Source organism: Manduca sexta, chromosome 6 (genome assembly GCF_014839805.1).
Source record: "Manduca sexta isolate Smith_Timp_Sample1 chromosome 6, JHU_Msex_v1.0, whole genome shotgun sequence".
In the NCBI taxonomy this organism is placed as follows: Eukaryota; Metazoa; Arthropoda; class Insecta; order Lepidoptera; family Sphingidae; genus Manduca; species Manduca sexta.
This window is the reverse complement of record NC_051120.1, coordinates 6637552-6651675: the sequence shown is the minus strand read 5'-3', so window position 1 is coordinate 6651675 and position 14124 is coordinate 6637552. Positions and strand designations below refer to the sequence as shown.

Sequence of the window (14124 nt, the reverse complement as noted above, 5' to 3'; positions counted from 1 at the left end):
GATATTTAATAAAATACTTTGGGAACATCGCTAGACATACAAAATTATCCGGCTTAAACGTAATCGATACTATTCGATAAAAGTATTCACGCCTAGCATCGTATTGTGAATTTATCGATACCGTAGCGTTCAAATGCTCGGTATCGATATTCGGGGCTAGTTGAGTGACGTGCACGTGTTGTTCACTAGGGGGCGTGGCCGACGTCGGGCGCGGGCCCCGGCCACGTGACGGTGTGATGGGTGAGACGCGCCACGCTTCCGTACCATTCGCTTGTTCATACGATGATGTCGCCTTTACGTCATAGTGACTAATTTTAACACATTCGACACCGCTGATATTGTGTGACTGGTTTACATTTGTGGTTAAATTGATAGAATTTAACCCGTTTAACGGTATTTATCGATATTCCTAACGTAAAATTCATGTGGTGTAATTTATGTAAGCGACACTGAAAGTATAATATGTGAGAGTACGATTTAACTAGGTTTTAAATCGATAATCAATAGATTTATAATCGATATGTATACTAAACGTTTATGTGATATATTTTCAGGATAATAAAAAGTTCGGTTTCAAATGTGTTAATGTCGACTGCGGACTAATTCTATTCTCTTTCATTCCGCTATACATTAAAATTGAATTAATTGTGCTGTGCTTCGACATCAGTATTATTTAATGCTACAATCACTTCACTAAATATTGTGTCTAGCGTGCTCACAAAGCATGGCTTCACACACCACTCCATCAATAATATAGTTATCTTTTAAATTAATATATCTGTTAAATAAATAAAATGTCTATGGATATGCTAATTCAGTTAAAATATCAATCATTGTCCATTTGAAATACATCTTGCTAAGATATTGAGATAAGTATAAAGAGTGGCTTTTAATTGAGCAATTTTTCACTATTTGCCAGGACGGCAACACTGCAGTTTATAACACAAAATAAATATATTTATAAAACTATATAAAAAGGGCTTTTATGAATTGTTAATAATAAACTCTTATCATAACATTTCGATTCGATTTTTACTCTCAGTGTTGCATGTATTTGTTGTTCTGAGTTTTCTATCATAGTTAACAAAGTATGTCTTACAGACTGCATAATATTATACTAATGGAGCAAAAGCGGCGAATAATGTGATAAATCCTTATTTTTAACCACATCTTTATTCCATCTACCCACATTTTTTTTCACAGTGCCGTTTTTTTAATAAAATTTTATTTTTCATATCATATTACTCGTCGAAATTGGCAATATAAAATGTTCCTATGATAGATCACTCGTATCGTTAATTGTTTAAATGTGTATTATAATAAGTTGTTTGTTTTGCAGCAAAAGTTATCGTTAGTAGAGAGTTGGTGCTCCCAGTCGGGCGGCACGCGCGTTCAGAACCTGGATGGGTTGACTGTACAGTGGTGCCTGCGCGGGGAAGCCCCGATAGAACCGCCTTCGGAAAACTTTCTCCCTGTTTACGTTTACGAATGCCCTGAAAACTTCTCTACTGTCGAATATTTTGATGTAAGTATCATTTATTTTAGTTGTGTGAATGGAGATTTTTAAATAAATCCGTTGTATCTATATTTATACTGTATATTTTATATATGGATATCCTTTGGTCTTCTTATATTTATGAATGTTAGTGGGTCTATATAATTTATGATTTATGAATTTGCAAACTTTTTAAATAGATGTCATGTATAAATATTTTATAATAGTATTAACACCATACAGATTTTTTTATTACAAAGTACTGCGTGGTGCTACACTGCGCTCGTCAACGTGACATATAAGTTGTTAGTCTTAATGCCCAGCAATTACGTTGGTGTTCTTCAAATCGGAGCTGAACGGTTGCATACACACCGCTGCTCGGGTGCCTGTCATACGAGAGAGCTACCAGCGGTGTAATACGCGCGTGCGCAGAACCTGACGTCGTCGTGCGTGGGGCGGCTGGTGGTGTACGCGGAGGTGCTGGCGTCCACGGCGCGCGTGACGGGCGCGGCGCTGGCGCCGGGCGTGGGCGCGGTGGCGCGGCGCCAGGCCGCCGGCCGCGGCCGCCAGGGCAACCGCTGGATCACGCCGCCCGGGCAGGCCGCCATGTCGCTGCAGGTACTACTGCGCTCTGAACGACTCTGCTATCATAATGTTGTACCTTGTTTTTTTTTATTGTCTTAGTAAAGGCAAAGGAGCATGTGATTCGCTCATCGATTTTAAGTAATTCCAGGATACAGCCAATACGCTGTCTATCACACTTTTCAAAAAATATTTAAATGAAGTGGATTTTTAAAAATACTTAATATAAAAAAATGCAACATTAATAAAACACTATATACTATTAAACAATGGTTTCAGATATGGCAGAAGATGTCCCCGCGCATATCGCTAGTGCAGCACGCGGCGGCGCTCGCGGCCGTCAGCGCCATCCGCGCGCAGCCCGTCTACGAACACCTCGACATTAGGTACTATAACTAATTCAGTTAGCATAAACTGTCTCGGTGGCGTAGTTGTATTACACCACAACTGAAGTGTTGAGGTCTCTGGCTCCATCTCCGGGTCGGGCAAAGTGATACTCGGATTTTCTAATTAATGTCAGCCCGGCATTTGTAATTTGTACCCAATATTGCGATAGGCTCGCCACCGTCACATCAATGGACGGAACACACTGCGAAAAGTGGGTGCATTACTTGCACCCCTTCTTTGATAAAAAGCCTAATTGTATGTAATAGAGACAGATAGAATTATGTTTTTATAAAAAAAAAATATCACAACAGTAAAAACAAAACAATCAAGAAATTAGACGTCGGAATACAGGTCTACCCTTTCCTAACTTTATTGCTTTTCGTTAAAGTCGATAATATCCGTGACTCTCACTTCAAGTGTTTGTGGGCGATAGATATGTAACATCAAGTAACGCATCTGCTAGTTTTCCGACGACACGTAATGTTTACAGAATAAAGTGGCCCAACGACATCTACTACGGGCGAGAGGTCAAAATCGGCGGCACCATCACCACGGCCAGCTGTATGAACGACGACGTCATATTGAATGTCGGTATGTATAATGTAGAATAATTTTGTAACGATCCGGTAAATTCGCAAAATAGCTTTATTTCCATTTCTAACATTTAAAACTTAAGAAATCATTATCAAATTACTAAAATTAGAATTCAATCATTGATAGTACATTTCAATAATTATCCCTGAAATTAGGAATAAATAAATGGCAAGTGATACTTACATATCTAATTAATGTTTTTGATATTTAACCATTACAATCGATGACTAGTTTACGGCAATAATTATCCCTATAATTAGTTGTTTAATCTGAAGCATCTAAACCGTTTTTATCGATATCATGTGGTGTTGTCTTGGGTTAGTTAATTTGTTTTATCGACATACTATCAATATTGCTATCAGTAACCACGTTAAACTTGGATAGGTACCGGTGTAAACATATCCAACAACGTGCCAACGACTTGCGTGAACGACATCATCTCTGAATACAACAAGCGGCATGGCACGTCACTAGCGCCGATATCGATAGAAAGTTTCCTCGCGCGCTACTGCTCCCAGTTCGAACAGATACTCGACCGCCTGGAGCTTGAAGGCGGGGTCGACCTCTTCCTGGATCAGTATTATCAGTATTGGCTTCATACGTGAGTATATAGAAAAGGTTTCAATATCAATAGAATTTTTATCGTGTAATTCGGGCTATTTTATTTAATCTATATGGTATAAGATTAAAATGTGAAGCATTTTTATAAGAGTAGTTCCAAATTAACTTCATGCGTGCATATTTTTAGATTACGTTTAAAGTACTTTGATATTATTTTAAATTTCTTTATTATATTGTCTTAGACATATTCATTTTTGTTGCAGTGGAGAAGAAATTTTTGTTCAAAACCAAGAAGGCGTCTCCCCAGTGCCCGGTATAATAACCGGCGTGGATGAAGCGGGCTGGTTGCTCGTCCGAACTGGCACGGGCGAGGTAAAGGTAGCCCCCGATGGGAACACATTCGATATCATGAGCGGACTCGTCGCTCCTAAACTATAACGTTTTATTACTGAGTGTTAAGGTTACAAGTTTATGTTTTTTTTTTGTGGTGAAAAATTAAGGTTCGGTTTAAAAGGCTAGTTGATATGCGCAGTATTTTTCATTGAGACTAAATTTATAAGACCCAGAAAAATCGCTGATCTCAAATCTGTATACTCGATTTTGCAAAATTATAACTAGCCTTTCGATCATCGAAATGATATAAAATTGTGTATGGGTCATTGAGGTGTTCTAGTTTTCAAGAAAACTATTTTTTTTCGGTTCAGTCAGGCTCAATACTTAAATGCTCTCTTAGTATAAGTGTGATGGTTATTGATGTGTAAGTGTCCTTTAAGTTTGATGAATGCGTATTTTTAGAATTTGTCCATTGAATAGTATCAATGTTGTGATAAAGGGATTAAATGGTAATTGGATCATTATGTAAACGCTACTGCGGAATTTATATAAGTCGATAAAAGGAAGACGTGACTAAAATATCGATATCGATAAAATGAAAGGATAATTAACGTTCGAAATTTGTTGAGGTGATTGGGATTGCGTGCCGGTGTAATGTTAATTTATTGTGTGACAATATATTTAATTCTTTATAATTCGTTAAGGTGGTGTGTGATTAGAGATGCAGTCAACAGAGTGTGAAAGGGCGAGTGAAATATATTTACATACATATTTTTATCAAAATTTAATTGAAACATTCTCTACTAATAATAAATAATATAGTAAGAGATTTTTGTCATAATATTTCAATATTAAAATCAAATATACTTTTTATTTATATATGTAGATGGTAAATGTACTGTGTATTTTCTTGTAAACATAAAAATCAGAAATATATAATATTTTAAAATATTTTCACATAATGGAGTTTCGATGTAATGAATGAAGAAGACAATATTTTTAATAAAATGTGATAGTTTCGATCTCTTGCATCTGCATCTCTATAGGGTAAATCTTACTTTTTACTACATTGTTTTCCAAATCCTATTAAATAATGTGTATGGGTGTTGAACATTAATATTGAGTTTGCCAATTTTTATCGTTTCTATTATTAAATACAAATATTTTATAAAATATACATTTTTTAATTATATAACATAAAAGTGTTGACTTCAATATTACCATGAATAACCTAGACAAAATATACGTACATAGCGAAATATAATCATTGTTAATCTAAAATATATAAACCGCTGATAACTGTACTAAGTATCAAAAACGAATGCACTGATAAAATAGCAGATCACCGTCCAAATCGAGATAAGATTCACTGTGAAGAGTAGCTAACTATCGATATTTCTGCCCCTATTACAATATAATAAAATTATATATTTTTCGGCATTACGCCTTTGCAACTGTAGGGGACAGAATGGTTAGTCGACAGTACAATAATTAACGTTAGTTCCATAGTACCGTTATAATTTATAAATTCTGTGTGAGTCGATAATATTTACTATCTAAAGTTAGTCAGAAATATAGAAAACTTTCACAAAAATACAGCGGTCGGTTTTCATACGTATTTCTTACTAACTTTATACAGCCGATTTCAACTACGATCTGGAGCTGAATATTTGATCTGATACCGAGAATAAACCCATTAAAACAAGTAATTTGTAAGTATGTCAAGAATACTTTATTCTGATTGATCCATTTTCGCGATCAAAAAAGGGATTGGGATCGTTTGAAATTGGATCGCAAACATTGGAAGCACACATTAGTGACAGTTCTTTTCACATACCTTAGTAATGTCGTATTTGGCACTTAGTATAGTCGAACCTTGTAGATGAATCTCGAGCACAATTATCGATGTTTGTATTATGACGTAGTTTTAGTTTAGAGTGATTAGTGTTGACTGTAATTGTTGCCTCTCAAAATATTTATGAAACGTTACTGCAGAAGTATTAATGCGAGATATCGAAAAACAGTGTTCAGAAATCCCGTTTATATTTTAGTGTTTCACGATATATCTACTTTTTACTATATTAAACTATATTATAGCGATAAATAAATTTGAAGACTTTTATTATTAATATATTTTATTGAATGCGTTAATATTTTTGCAGTAAATAAATGCATCACTTAGTTACGGAATGACGCACCACTGCCAGTGCTCTTATATCAAATAATGTTAGAATCAAACGTATTGTTCCGGCATACACTACAAAGAATTAATTTTACGGGGCATTTTGTGGCGGAACCAATATGAAGTTCAAGAAAGCTTGATACAAATCCTCGCATAACTATGGATGTTATATTTTTAATGTGTTGTGAAATCGATAAAAAACTAAATTTAACGTCGTTGTATCCTGAATCAGATATTAACACTGTTTATGAAGTCTGGTTTGACATTATGGACTTACTAGTGTATAATTTGTCATATTTCCTTTTAGAATTATTATTTAATCTATAATTACTCCAACAAACTACAGCAGTATTGTATTTTTGGTAATACACTTTTATTTATCGAAGTTTATAGTATATCGAATACAGTATCGATAAAGTGCACTGAAAGAAATTAAACTTTGTAGTGTTATAATAATAAGTAATATAAAGTATACACATGTATAATGGATGTTGTAGACGAGTCCGTTCATGTTAAAATGTTATGTATTACTAAATATTAAACTCGCAAATGTAGACCTACGTCAATTAATTTAAGATTATCGATAGAAATATGAGAATCTCGAACGCTTATATGTTTTGTTGTTGCCAATGTTAAAATTATTAAAATTCAGACAACGCCAGTGACAACTTTATTGTGTTAAAATTAATTTAAAAAATATAAAAATGGTGTTTGGTTGTATAAGTGTGACTCGATCACATCGTAGCGATTGTGATGATTTATATTTAAGACATTTTTAGTATCAATTTCGGTATTGCCAAAATAATATTTTTATTATGAGATTCCAAAATTAAGATTTTATAGTACAACTATTTACTCTCTATTATGATTTGGCTTTTCTCTTATCGTACGTTTGGTACCTGAGGGTTTATGTGTAACTTATCTTCTATTATCGTCTTTAAGCATGTGAATTGGAGCTTTTTATCGTTTATTACAATTTCTCGTATCGGAAACATGTGCCTAAACGAAGTCACTGCACACGCGTGCAATGTACTTTACGGTTGTAAAATTAAATTAAGTCGCTTAATGTAAACTAAAATTCGCAATGTACACTTATTTCGATGTAAATTTTACTATTGTGAATCTTTGAAGAGTTTTCGACTAACTTTTGCTGTTTAAATTCTGCGCAAATATCGAACGTTTTCACGGCGTGTCAGTAATTGTTGTCATTGATGTTTACAGTTGTAAGGTGGTCTGGTCTAGTCATTCGCTGTTGTAACGTGACGTTATGTTTAGATGTTATACATTGATAGAGTCTAAAATGTTACTTAAATATCTTGTTACACTACTCTGGTTGTACTCATATCTTCTATTAAACTATTTCTTATTTAGTAACAATTTGTTTTATTTATATTGAATACAGTATCATTTATTAGTAAGTTTATACTGGGTTATATGTGCCTGTATTGATAATTATTCGTAAAGCAATGAATAAACACATTTTATTGCCTATGAAGGTACAGAAAGAATCCTATTTTTTTTTGTGGATAATTGGGAGTTAATAGTGGAATTATATAAAATCACAATAACAGAATATTTAATCCAATTTCAAATTCAATCAATTATAAAGGTATAAACAAGTTCAAAACCTTAAATGCCATTACACTTTGGTGTTCTTACAAACATAATATTTTTTACAAAATGTAAAGTAGATTTACCTACTTAACTTCAAATTAATAAAAAATAATGTATCAATTAAACATGTGTGAGCGTGTATAAGCGATTTAAAGTTTTACTACTTATTTAGCTGACTGTACATAAATAAACTAGAAAATGTAGAGTTAACAACAAAACTTAGCTGAGGTTAGACTAAAATATCATGTACGTAGGCAGGTATTTTCTGGAGGGAGGGTTTACTACAAGGTTAATAGTAGTCCGCATTATCAAATCGGAAGGTGTTAGGTGCGACTCCTCGGCTGCCGGTGTCTCGAATAGTAAAGATGGCGCCTCCCAGCGGTTCCAGCTTGGCATCAACATTGTCACGTGATGTGGTGACAAATAATTCGTCGAGGTTCGGCCCTCCCCAGCACACCGATGTGACGCGAGACACAGGAAGCTTGTACCCGTACAGTAATTGTCTAGAATCTGGATTTATATGCAAAACCTGCAACCATTTATTATTTAATGAAGTTTTACCAAAATATTTTGATTTTAATGTATTTGTGCAAATTACTTTACTACATACATCGACACTAACGATTTTTATCCCCAGAGGGGTAGGCAGAGGCGAAAATGGTGTACTCACTTCCCGCCGTGTGTATCTCGTCCCATTATATAGATAGAGGACGACCTATAGCAGGCGATCCGTAATACAACCACTGAGGCAGTAATAAATATTATATTGTTACTATTACTATTTTGAAACACAATGGCTTTTATGTACGATCTGGTATATTGCAAAATTTATCTACCAGGACGGAACACAGGTGACGAAGAGGGACCTTGGTTATTACCAACCTGACCTCTGCCTACCTCGTCATAGACGAAGGCGCGACGTGTCATTGTTTTGTTTTCCTGTATATACTCACAGCTCCACCGAACATAAGTGCCACCCACAAATGACCTCGACTATCAATTGTCATACCGTCTGGTATGGCATCTTCGTAGCCGTAGTTAGAGATGTCCAAAATCGTCCTTCTCGCGCCTGCGACAGACGTAAACTTCATGAGGTCCGAAATAAGAAAAATAATAGCTATAATAAAACGATAAGAATAGATATTATAATATCATTATATAATATTTGTCAATAGATATATAAATATATCCATACCAACTTGAAGTACTTACATTCAGAAAAATATATATATAATAAACAAAATATTATTATCAACCAACTTACACTCCAATACTATATCAATAGAAGATAGATATTTAATCTAAGGCATAGAGTTATAATAGAAATATGTAGTATATAATCATTTCATATTTTGAGCATACTTAATTCTCCCTTTTGCAAGTCGAAGTCGAACGCCTCGATCTTCTGTGTCGGCGAGTCTATGTAGTACATAACAGTATTGTTAAGTGACCACGTTAGGCCATTCGATATGGACACCGGTTTCAACTGCACTCGAGGGTAAATGATGCCTTCTTGTTCTAGACTGTAGAATGCAGCTTTATCGGGAACGACGTCATCCCCAGTTTGAGGACCTTTTGTTCCTGTTTATGTTTAACATAGTCAATACATCTAGTTAATATTGCACTTAGAAGCTGCATTTGTTCGAAAAGCGATAAGTACCATTTTTAATGCTGTACCAATTTGTATGCAATTTTTTATTTAATTGGTAGTTGTTGTTTGCGGCTCCGCCCACGAGGACAGCCTTTCCCGCTACAAGTCTTTAAATCATTGTAGAGATCTATAGCGCAATATTTACGACGCTATCTATTTAAAAGAGTAGATATTCCCTACGGTAGAACATTACTGGTATCTGTCTAAGATCTATTCCAGGACATGCTCTACTCGTAAGTACAAATCATTCAGCTGTTTCTGAGTTTACTTTTAACAATCATCTAAACATTTTCACAAACTGCCACATTTATAATATTAGTAAGAAGTAAGACACACGATTATAACCGAATAAAAGTAAGAAAACCTTTCACCTTTCCAAACAAATTGATAATATTTTTTCTAATAAAATATGTGTCAATTTCCTGGTCAAGTATATGATAGTTCTCGTACCTGCCCAGATTCTGCCTATTGCATCAGGTTTTCCTTCGTTTATAACGTTGTCTGGTAGCCCACGATCAACAGTTGTTATCAGGCGTATGGCACTATCGCCGGCGACTTCCAAATCGAGTAGATATAAAGCTGACCGCACCGCTACTAGTAACCGGCGAGTCCCCGAAACAAGAGACACCATGTTTACCTTGCCATATCCTGATAAAGAAAATCTAATTATTTCTCTTCCTTTATTGTACCTATCAAGTAGAGTCGGTACCAAAGCAATTGATTTACGTAAAAGGCCGTAATTAAAAAAAAATCTAACCGCCGTTGTGAATCGTTCTTTAAAAAAATCGATATTTTTTATTGAAATAAGTTTTCTCGCTTTACCATTATAGTTAAGACTAGATTAAATATACAATTCAGATTCATAATTTTTTTCTACACTATGAGTTTGAGTTTTTTTATATGTAGGTTAAGGCGCTAATAGTGGGTCCTTTTTTTTCAGTAACCTGCACTACAAATAAAGGAATGGTGCAAAGTTGTAAAAGGATTAGCATATAGTATAACTTATACTTTAATTATTTAAATCGATTTCGTTAAACAAAGTAATAAGTATATTAGGATATAAAAATTGTTTTTAAAAATATCTTATTTGAGCCCCTGAATACTGGGGGTCGGATAGAGTGAATAGGCCCACAGTTCACAGTGAATCATCAATAATGTAACCCAAATAATAATGCACATTTTTACTTTTAATCAGTCTTCATTTATTTATATATAAACAAAACCGTAAAGAATAGGTATGACAAATATAATAACTATTTCAGTCTTACAATTAATAATGTGGTTACTTAAAATGACTGCTTCAGTCTCAAGAAAAATAACTAACAATTTTACTACTTTTATTTTTCAACTATGATTAAATAACTAGCTTTTGCCCGCGGCTCCATACAAATGATAAAGTTATTCTGAGATAAAGTTTTGCGCAAATAAAAGTCACGTTATATATTTTTCAGGGATAGAAACTATCCCTATCTCCATACAAAATTTCATCTAAATCCCTTGGGTAATTTATGAGTTTAACGTGTCAGACAGGTAGACAGATACAGTGGGGAACTTTGTTTTGAAATATATATTTTTTAGAACTTTATAGGACGAACAATTCCGTCATACATATTATTTCTTTCGTAACTTAAACCGTTTACTCAGCGCATGCAACAGAAGGTCTCAAGACGAATAAATATTCCCTGCAACATTTTTTATTATTGTTCCGCTCCTATTGTTCATAGCGTAAAGTTATATACTCTATAGCCTTCCCCGATAAATAAATTCTCCAAAACGAAAACAATTTTTCAATTCAAGCCTATAATTCCTGAGATTAGCGCATTCAAATAAACAAACAAATTCTTCAGCTGCATATAATAGTATACATAGATAGATCATAATATTATGTTAACTAGCTTTCAAGGAACTTAAACTTAACTTAACTTAACTTCAGTCTCAAAATAAATAATATGGTTCTTGATGTTCTACTATGTTTGTAAAGCTGTTTTCATTTCATCAGCTTTAGCTGTTTTCCGATTTTACGTGGCTTTGCAGAACACGCCATCCTGAAAAAAATACCGATAATTATATTTTAGTGAATTTTTTTGGATTAAATTTATGTGAATATCTATTATTATCACGGTAGTAGTAGGTAGGTAGTGGCTTATAAGCCACTGTGTACTCAAGTGAATTGAGCCACTGTGTACATAACCGCCATTTTTAATTTAACATATAGCACACAGAACAATTTTGCATAAGTCGAGGTGTCATATAATGATGTAACCAAAGGTTAATGAACAAATATAAAGAAAATCTTACCTTCAAATTCACATTTTCACTTATTAAAACAAAAAACTACTCACAACACTCCCGCATTACATCGCCGACGCGAGCGAACTAGTTGCATCACGAACATATCCCGAGACTGTCTGAGGAGTTAAAGTGATAGAAAGGTATCTCTACTACTTTTTTAACAACGACCTCTGTGCCACTGTTGCCGCCTTGAATCTTAACCCTAGGTACAAATTTAATTACTAGGTACTTCAACCAGTTAACAGGAATAGCACTTTTCTATCTTTGTTTTCTTTATCACGTAAAATGGGGCGTTAAGAATTATATCTGGAACATGGATTATCAGTGCCGAAGGGTCCATATTACCCGATTCCTATTAGCTTCCCTTTCGTTACTTATTTTTAAAATGTAATTTTCATTGTAACGATCTGCAGACAGCATTTATGCATATTTGTAGTACCTATATGTTGTGTCGTGTTCCCTTAATCGGAAAATGTGACTTCGGCACTGCAGGATATAGTCTATCCGTATAGCAATATATAATAGCAATTAATTGTATAGTTTGGAATTATAAGTACCTGTAAGTCGCTGGAATTTGTAAGGATTATAAAAAGGTGTTAGGTCTCAAATATGTGAGAGTCTGCTTGGCTAGGTACCTAAGCAATATCTATTTCTGCCGCCAAGCAACAGTGTATAGTCACTGTTGTTTTCGGTTCGAAAGATATTTTAGCCAGTGTAACTGCTGGATATAAATAAGACTTAGCATCTCCTCAGGATGGCGAGCGCAGCGGAATACCGAACAATACTTTGTAATTGAAGGTGTTGGATGGTATTTCTACTGTTTATGGGCGGTCGTATCGCTTACCATCAGGCGAACGGCAAGCTCGTCTCGTCATTCAAAGAAATAAAAAAGAAAAAAATATTATCGAAAGGTATATTACCTATATGTTTGGTATAAATCTTGCCAGTAGTGTAATCAAGACGATGCACGTTTTGTTTAGACACGTCAACAAATAATAGACTTTGTTGTTCCGGATCCCACACAGGGCTCTCCGCGTGCACGAAGATGGCGGGGTTTGTAGGATTCTCCGGCGAAGATACCTTTGATAATATTAAAAATATTATAATACAAGTTTTTGGTGGGAGCTTTGCTCGTGTTAACCGCTTCTTGAGGTTAAATTGAAACATAGTCTAAAGCACTCCCAAGATCACGGCTTTCAGAGTGAATTTTTAAAATCTGGTCCTATATTAAAGTTTGAAACATAATTTATACTCTAGCACTTGGCATCATTTCACCAACTTAAATTTATTTGTATATCAACGCTCCCCGAGAACAAAATCTCATCTGCAAAACGTCTAGTGCCAATATGAAGGTTTAAGTAAAATAAAAATATAATATAAATTAAATAATTTATTTATAACAATTTAATTTTTGATAACAATAGTTTTAAAATAAGTAAATATATAATAACTCAATTTGCACATTAAATATAACGTAGAATATTGTAATAGTAAGCCAGTGATGTAGTTTTACTCACCATAGAAATTCTGTAGTTTGTCTGCGACTCCTGCGAGTTTGCGGCACGAGCACTTCTAGTACAGACCCACAAACAAAGGGAGACCACGAAACCCACTCTCATTATAAATAATTTAAAATTCGCCCAACAAAATGATTTGACCCGTGGATTTGTGATATCAGGCTGTGAGGACTGGTATATAAATAAAATGCTGGCAACTAATGGTAAACCGAACTGTATAATTTATTTCTAAGCTAACAGTATACACATTTCAGTCCAACAACCAATGCACGGCTGGAGTGTATATTTGATAGGGCGGCTAATACCAGCAAAGCTAGCGGACTTGCATGGATATAGTATGCGGCGCCACTGTCGCGTCCGTCGGAAGATCGCAGGGCGCATGCGCACAGCAGTCATACAAACACCGAGGCGGCGCACTTGGACCAATAATGTAGCGTCTGCGCTCGATGCGCGGTGATGTTACTATGCTGCTACAAAGCACTTAACCTTACGAAATGAATAGACAATGCCAATGGTATATCAACATACATTTTACGTTTATATTTGAAGACTAAATATAATTACCTACTTCAAAGTATACTAAACAACAGCTTAAAAATGAATTATAAAAAATATTTATATATATTATTACAAATAAATTAGCATTTAGTTAATTTTAAAAGGAACACAGTTTTTCGGCAGATTAATTGTCTCGTACAATTTCTACGGGTTATTTTTAGACCGTTCGATATCTGCTATAAAATAACCTACTTAGCACTTTAATTTACTGCTCTGAATTTAAAACGTATTTTTTTTTAAACTGTCGAATACTAGTACTAATTCTCACGCCTGTTCCAACACAGAGAACAATTACTTCTGAATTTCCATTTATAACAAAACCAAATAAAAGTACCATTGAAATCGATTTGTAGTGTAA

The 14124-nt window shown here is 34.5% G+C and overlaps 2 protein-coding genes across 2 annotated transcripts in view; one reads left to right on the top strand and one right to left on the bottom strand.

Annotated features, from left to right (window-relative positions):
• Nucleotides 1-7508, top strand: part of LOC115448234 (biotin--protein ligase) — a gene marked incomplete in the record, with an annotated part of 9712 nt that extends 2204 nt beyond the window's left edge. Inside the window, 6 exon segments of the mRNA XM_037446523.1 lie at nt 1340-1525; nt 1928-2113; nt 2357-2463; nt 2955-3055; nt 3443-3659; nt 3883-7508. Coding sequence (XP_037302420.1) covers nt 1340-1525; nt 1928-2113; nt 2357-2463; nt 2955-3055; nt 3443-3659; nt 3883-4057 — 972 coding nt within the window.
• A 91-nt stretch (nt 7509-7599) lies between these two features.
• LOC115448247 (regucalcin) lies at nt 7600-13965 on the bottom strand. The gene is made up of 6 exons (XM_030175619.2): nt 13209-13965; nt 12612-12771; nt 9850-10047; nt 9111-9329; nt 8702-8817; nt 7600-8277 (listed from the first exon to the last, which is right to left on the bottom strand). Exons 1-6 carry the CDS (start codon nt 13308-13310, stop codon nt 8038-8040), a joined length of 1035 nt encoding a protein of 344 aa, XP_030031479.1. The 5' UTR covers nt 13311-13965; the 3' UTR covers nt 7600-8037.
• Between the last annotated feature and the right edge of the window lie 159 nt (nt 13966-14124).

Bases quoted from the DNA above. Each gene is read 5' to 3' on its own strand.
- LOC115448247 (XM_030175619.2), bottom strand. From the start codon at position 13,310: ATGAGAGTGGGTTTCGTGGTCTCCCTTTGTTTGTGGGTCTGTACTAGA. The intron at 12,772-13,208 runs GTGAGTAAAACT...ATATTATCAAAG, and splicing joins CAAACTACAGAATTTCTATG to GTATCTTCGCCGGAGAATCC. The intron at 8,278-8,701 runs GTGAGTATATAC...AAATGGTTGCAG, and splicing joins CACTTATGTTCGGTGGAGCT to GTTTTGCATATAAATCCAGA.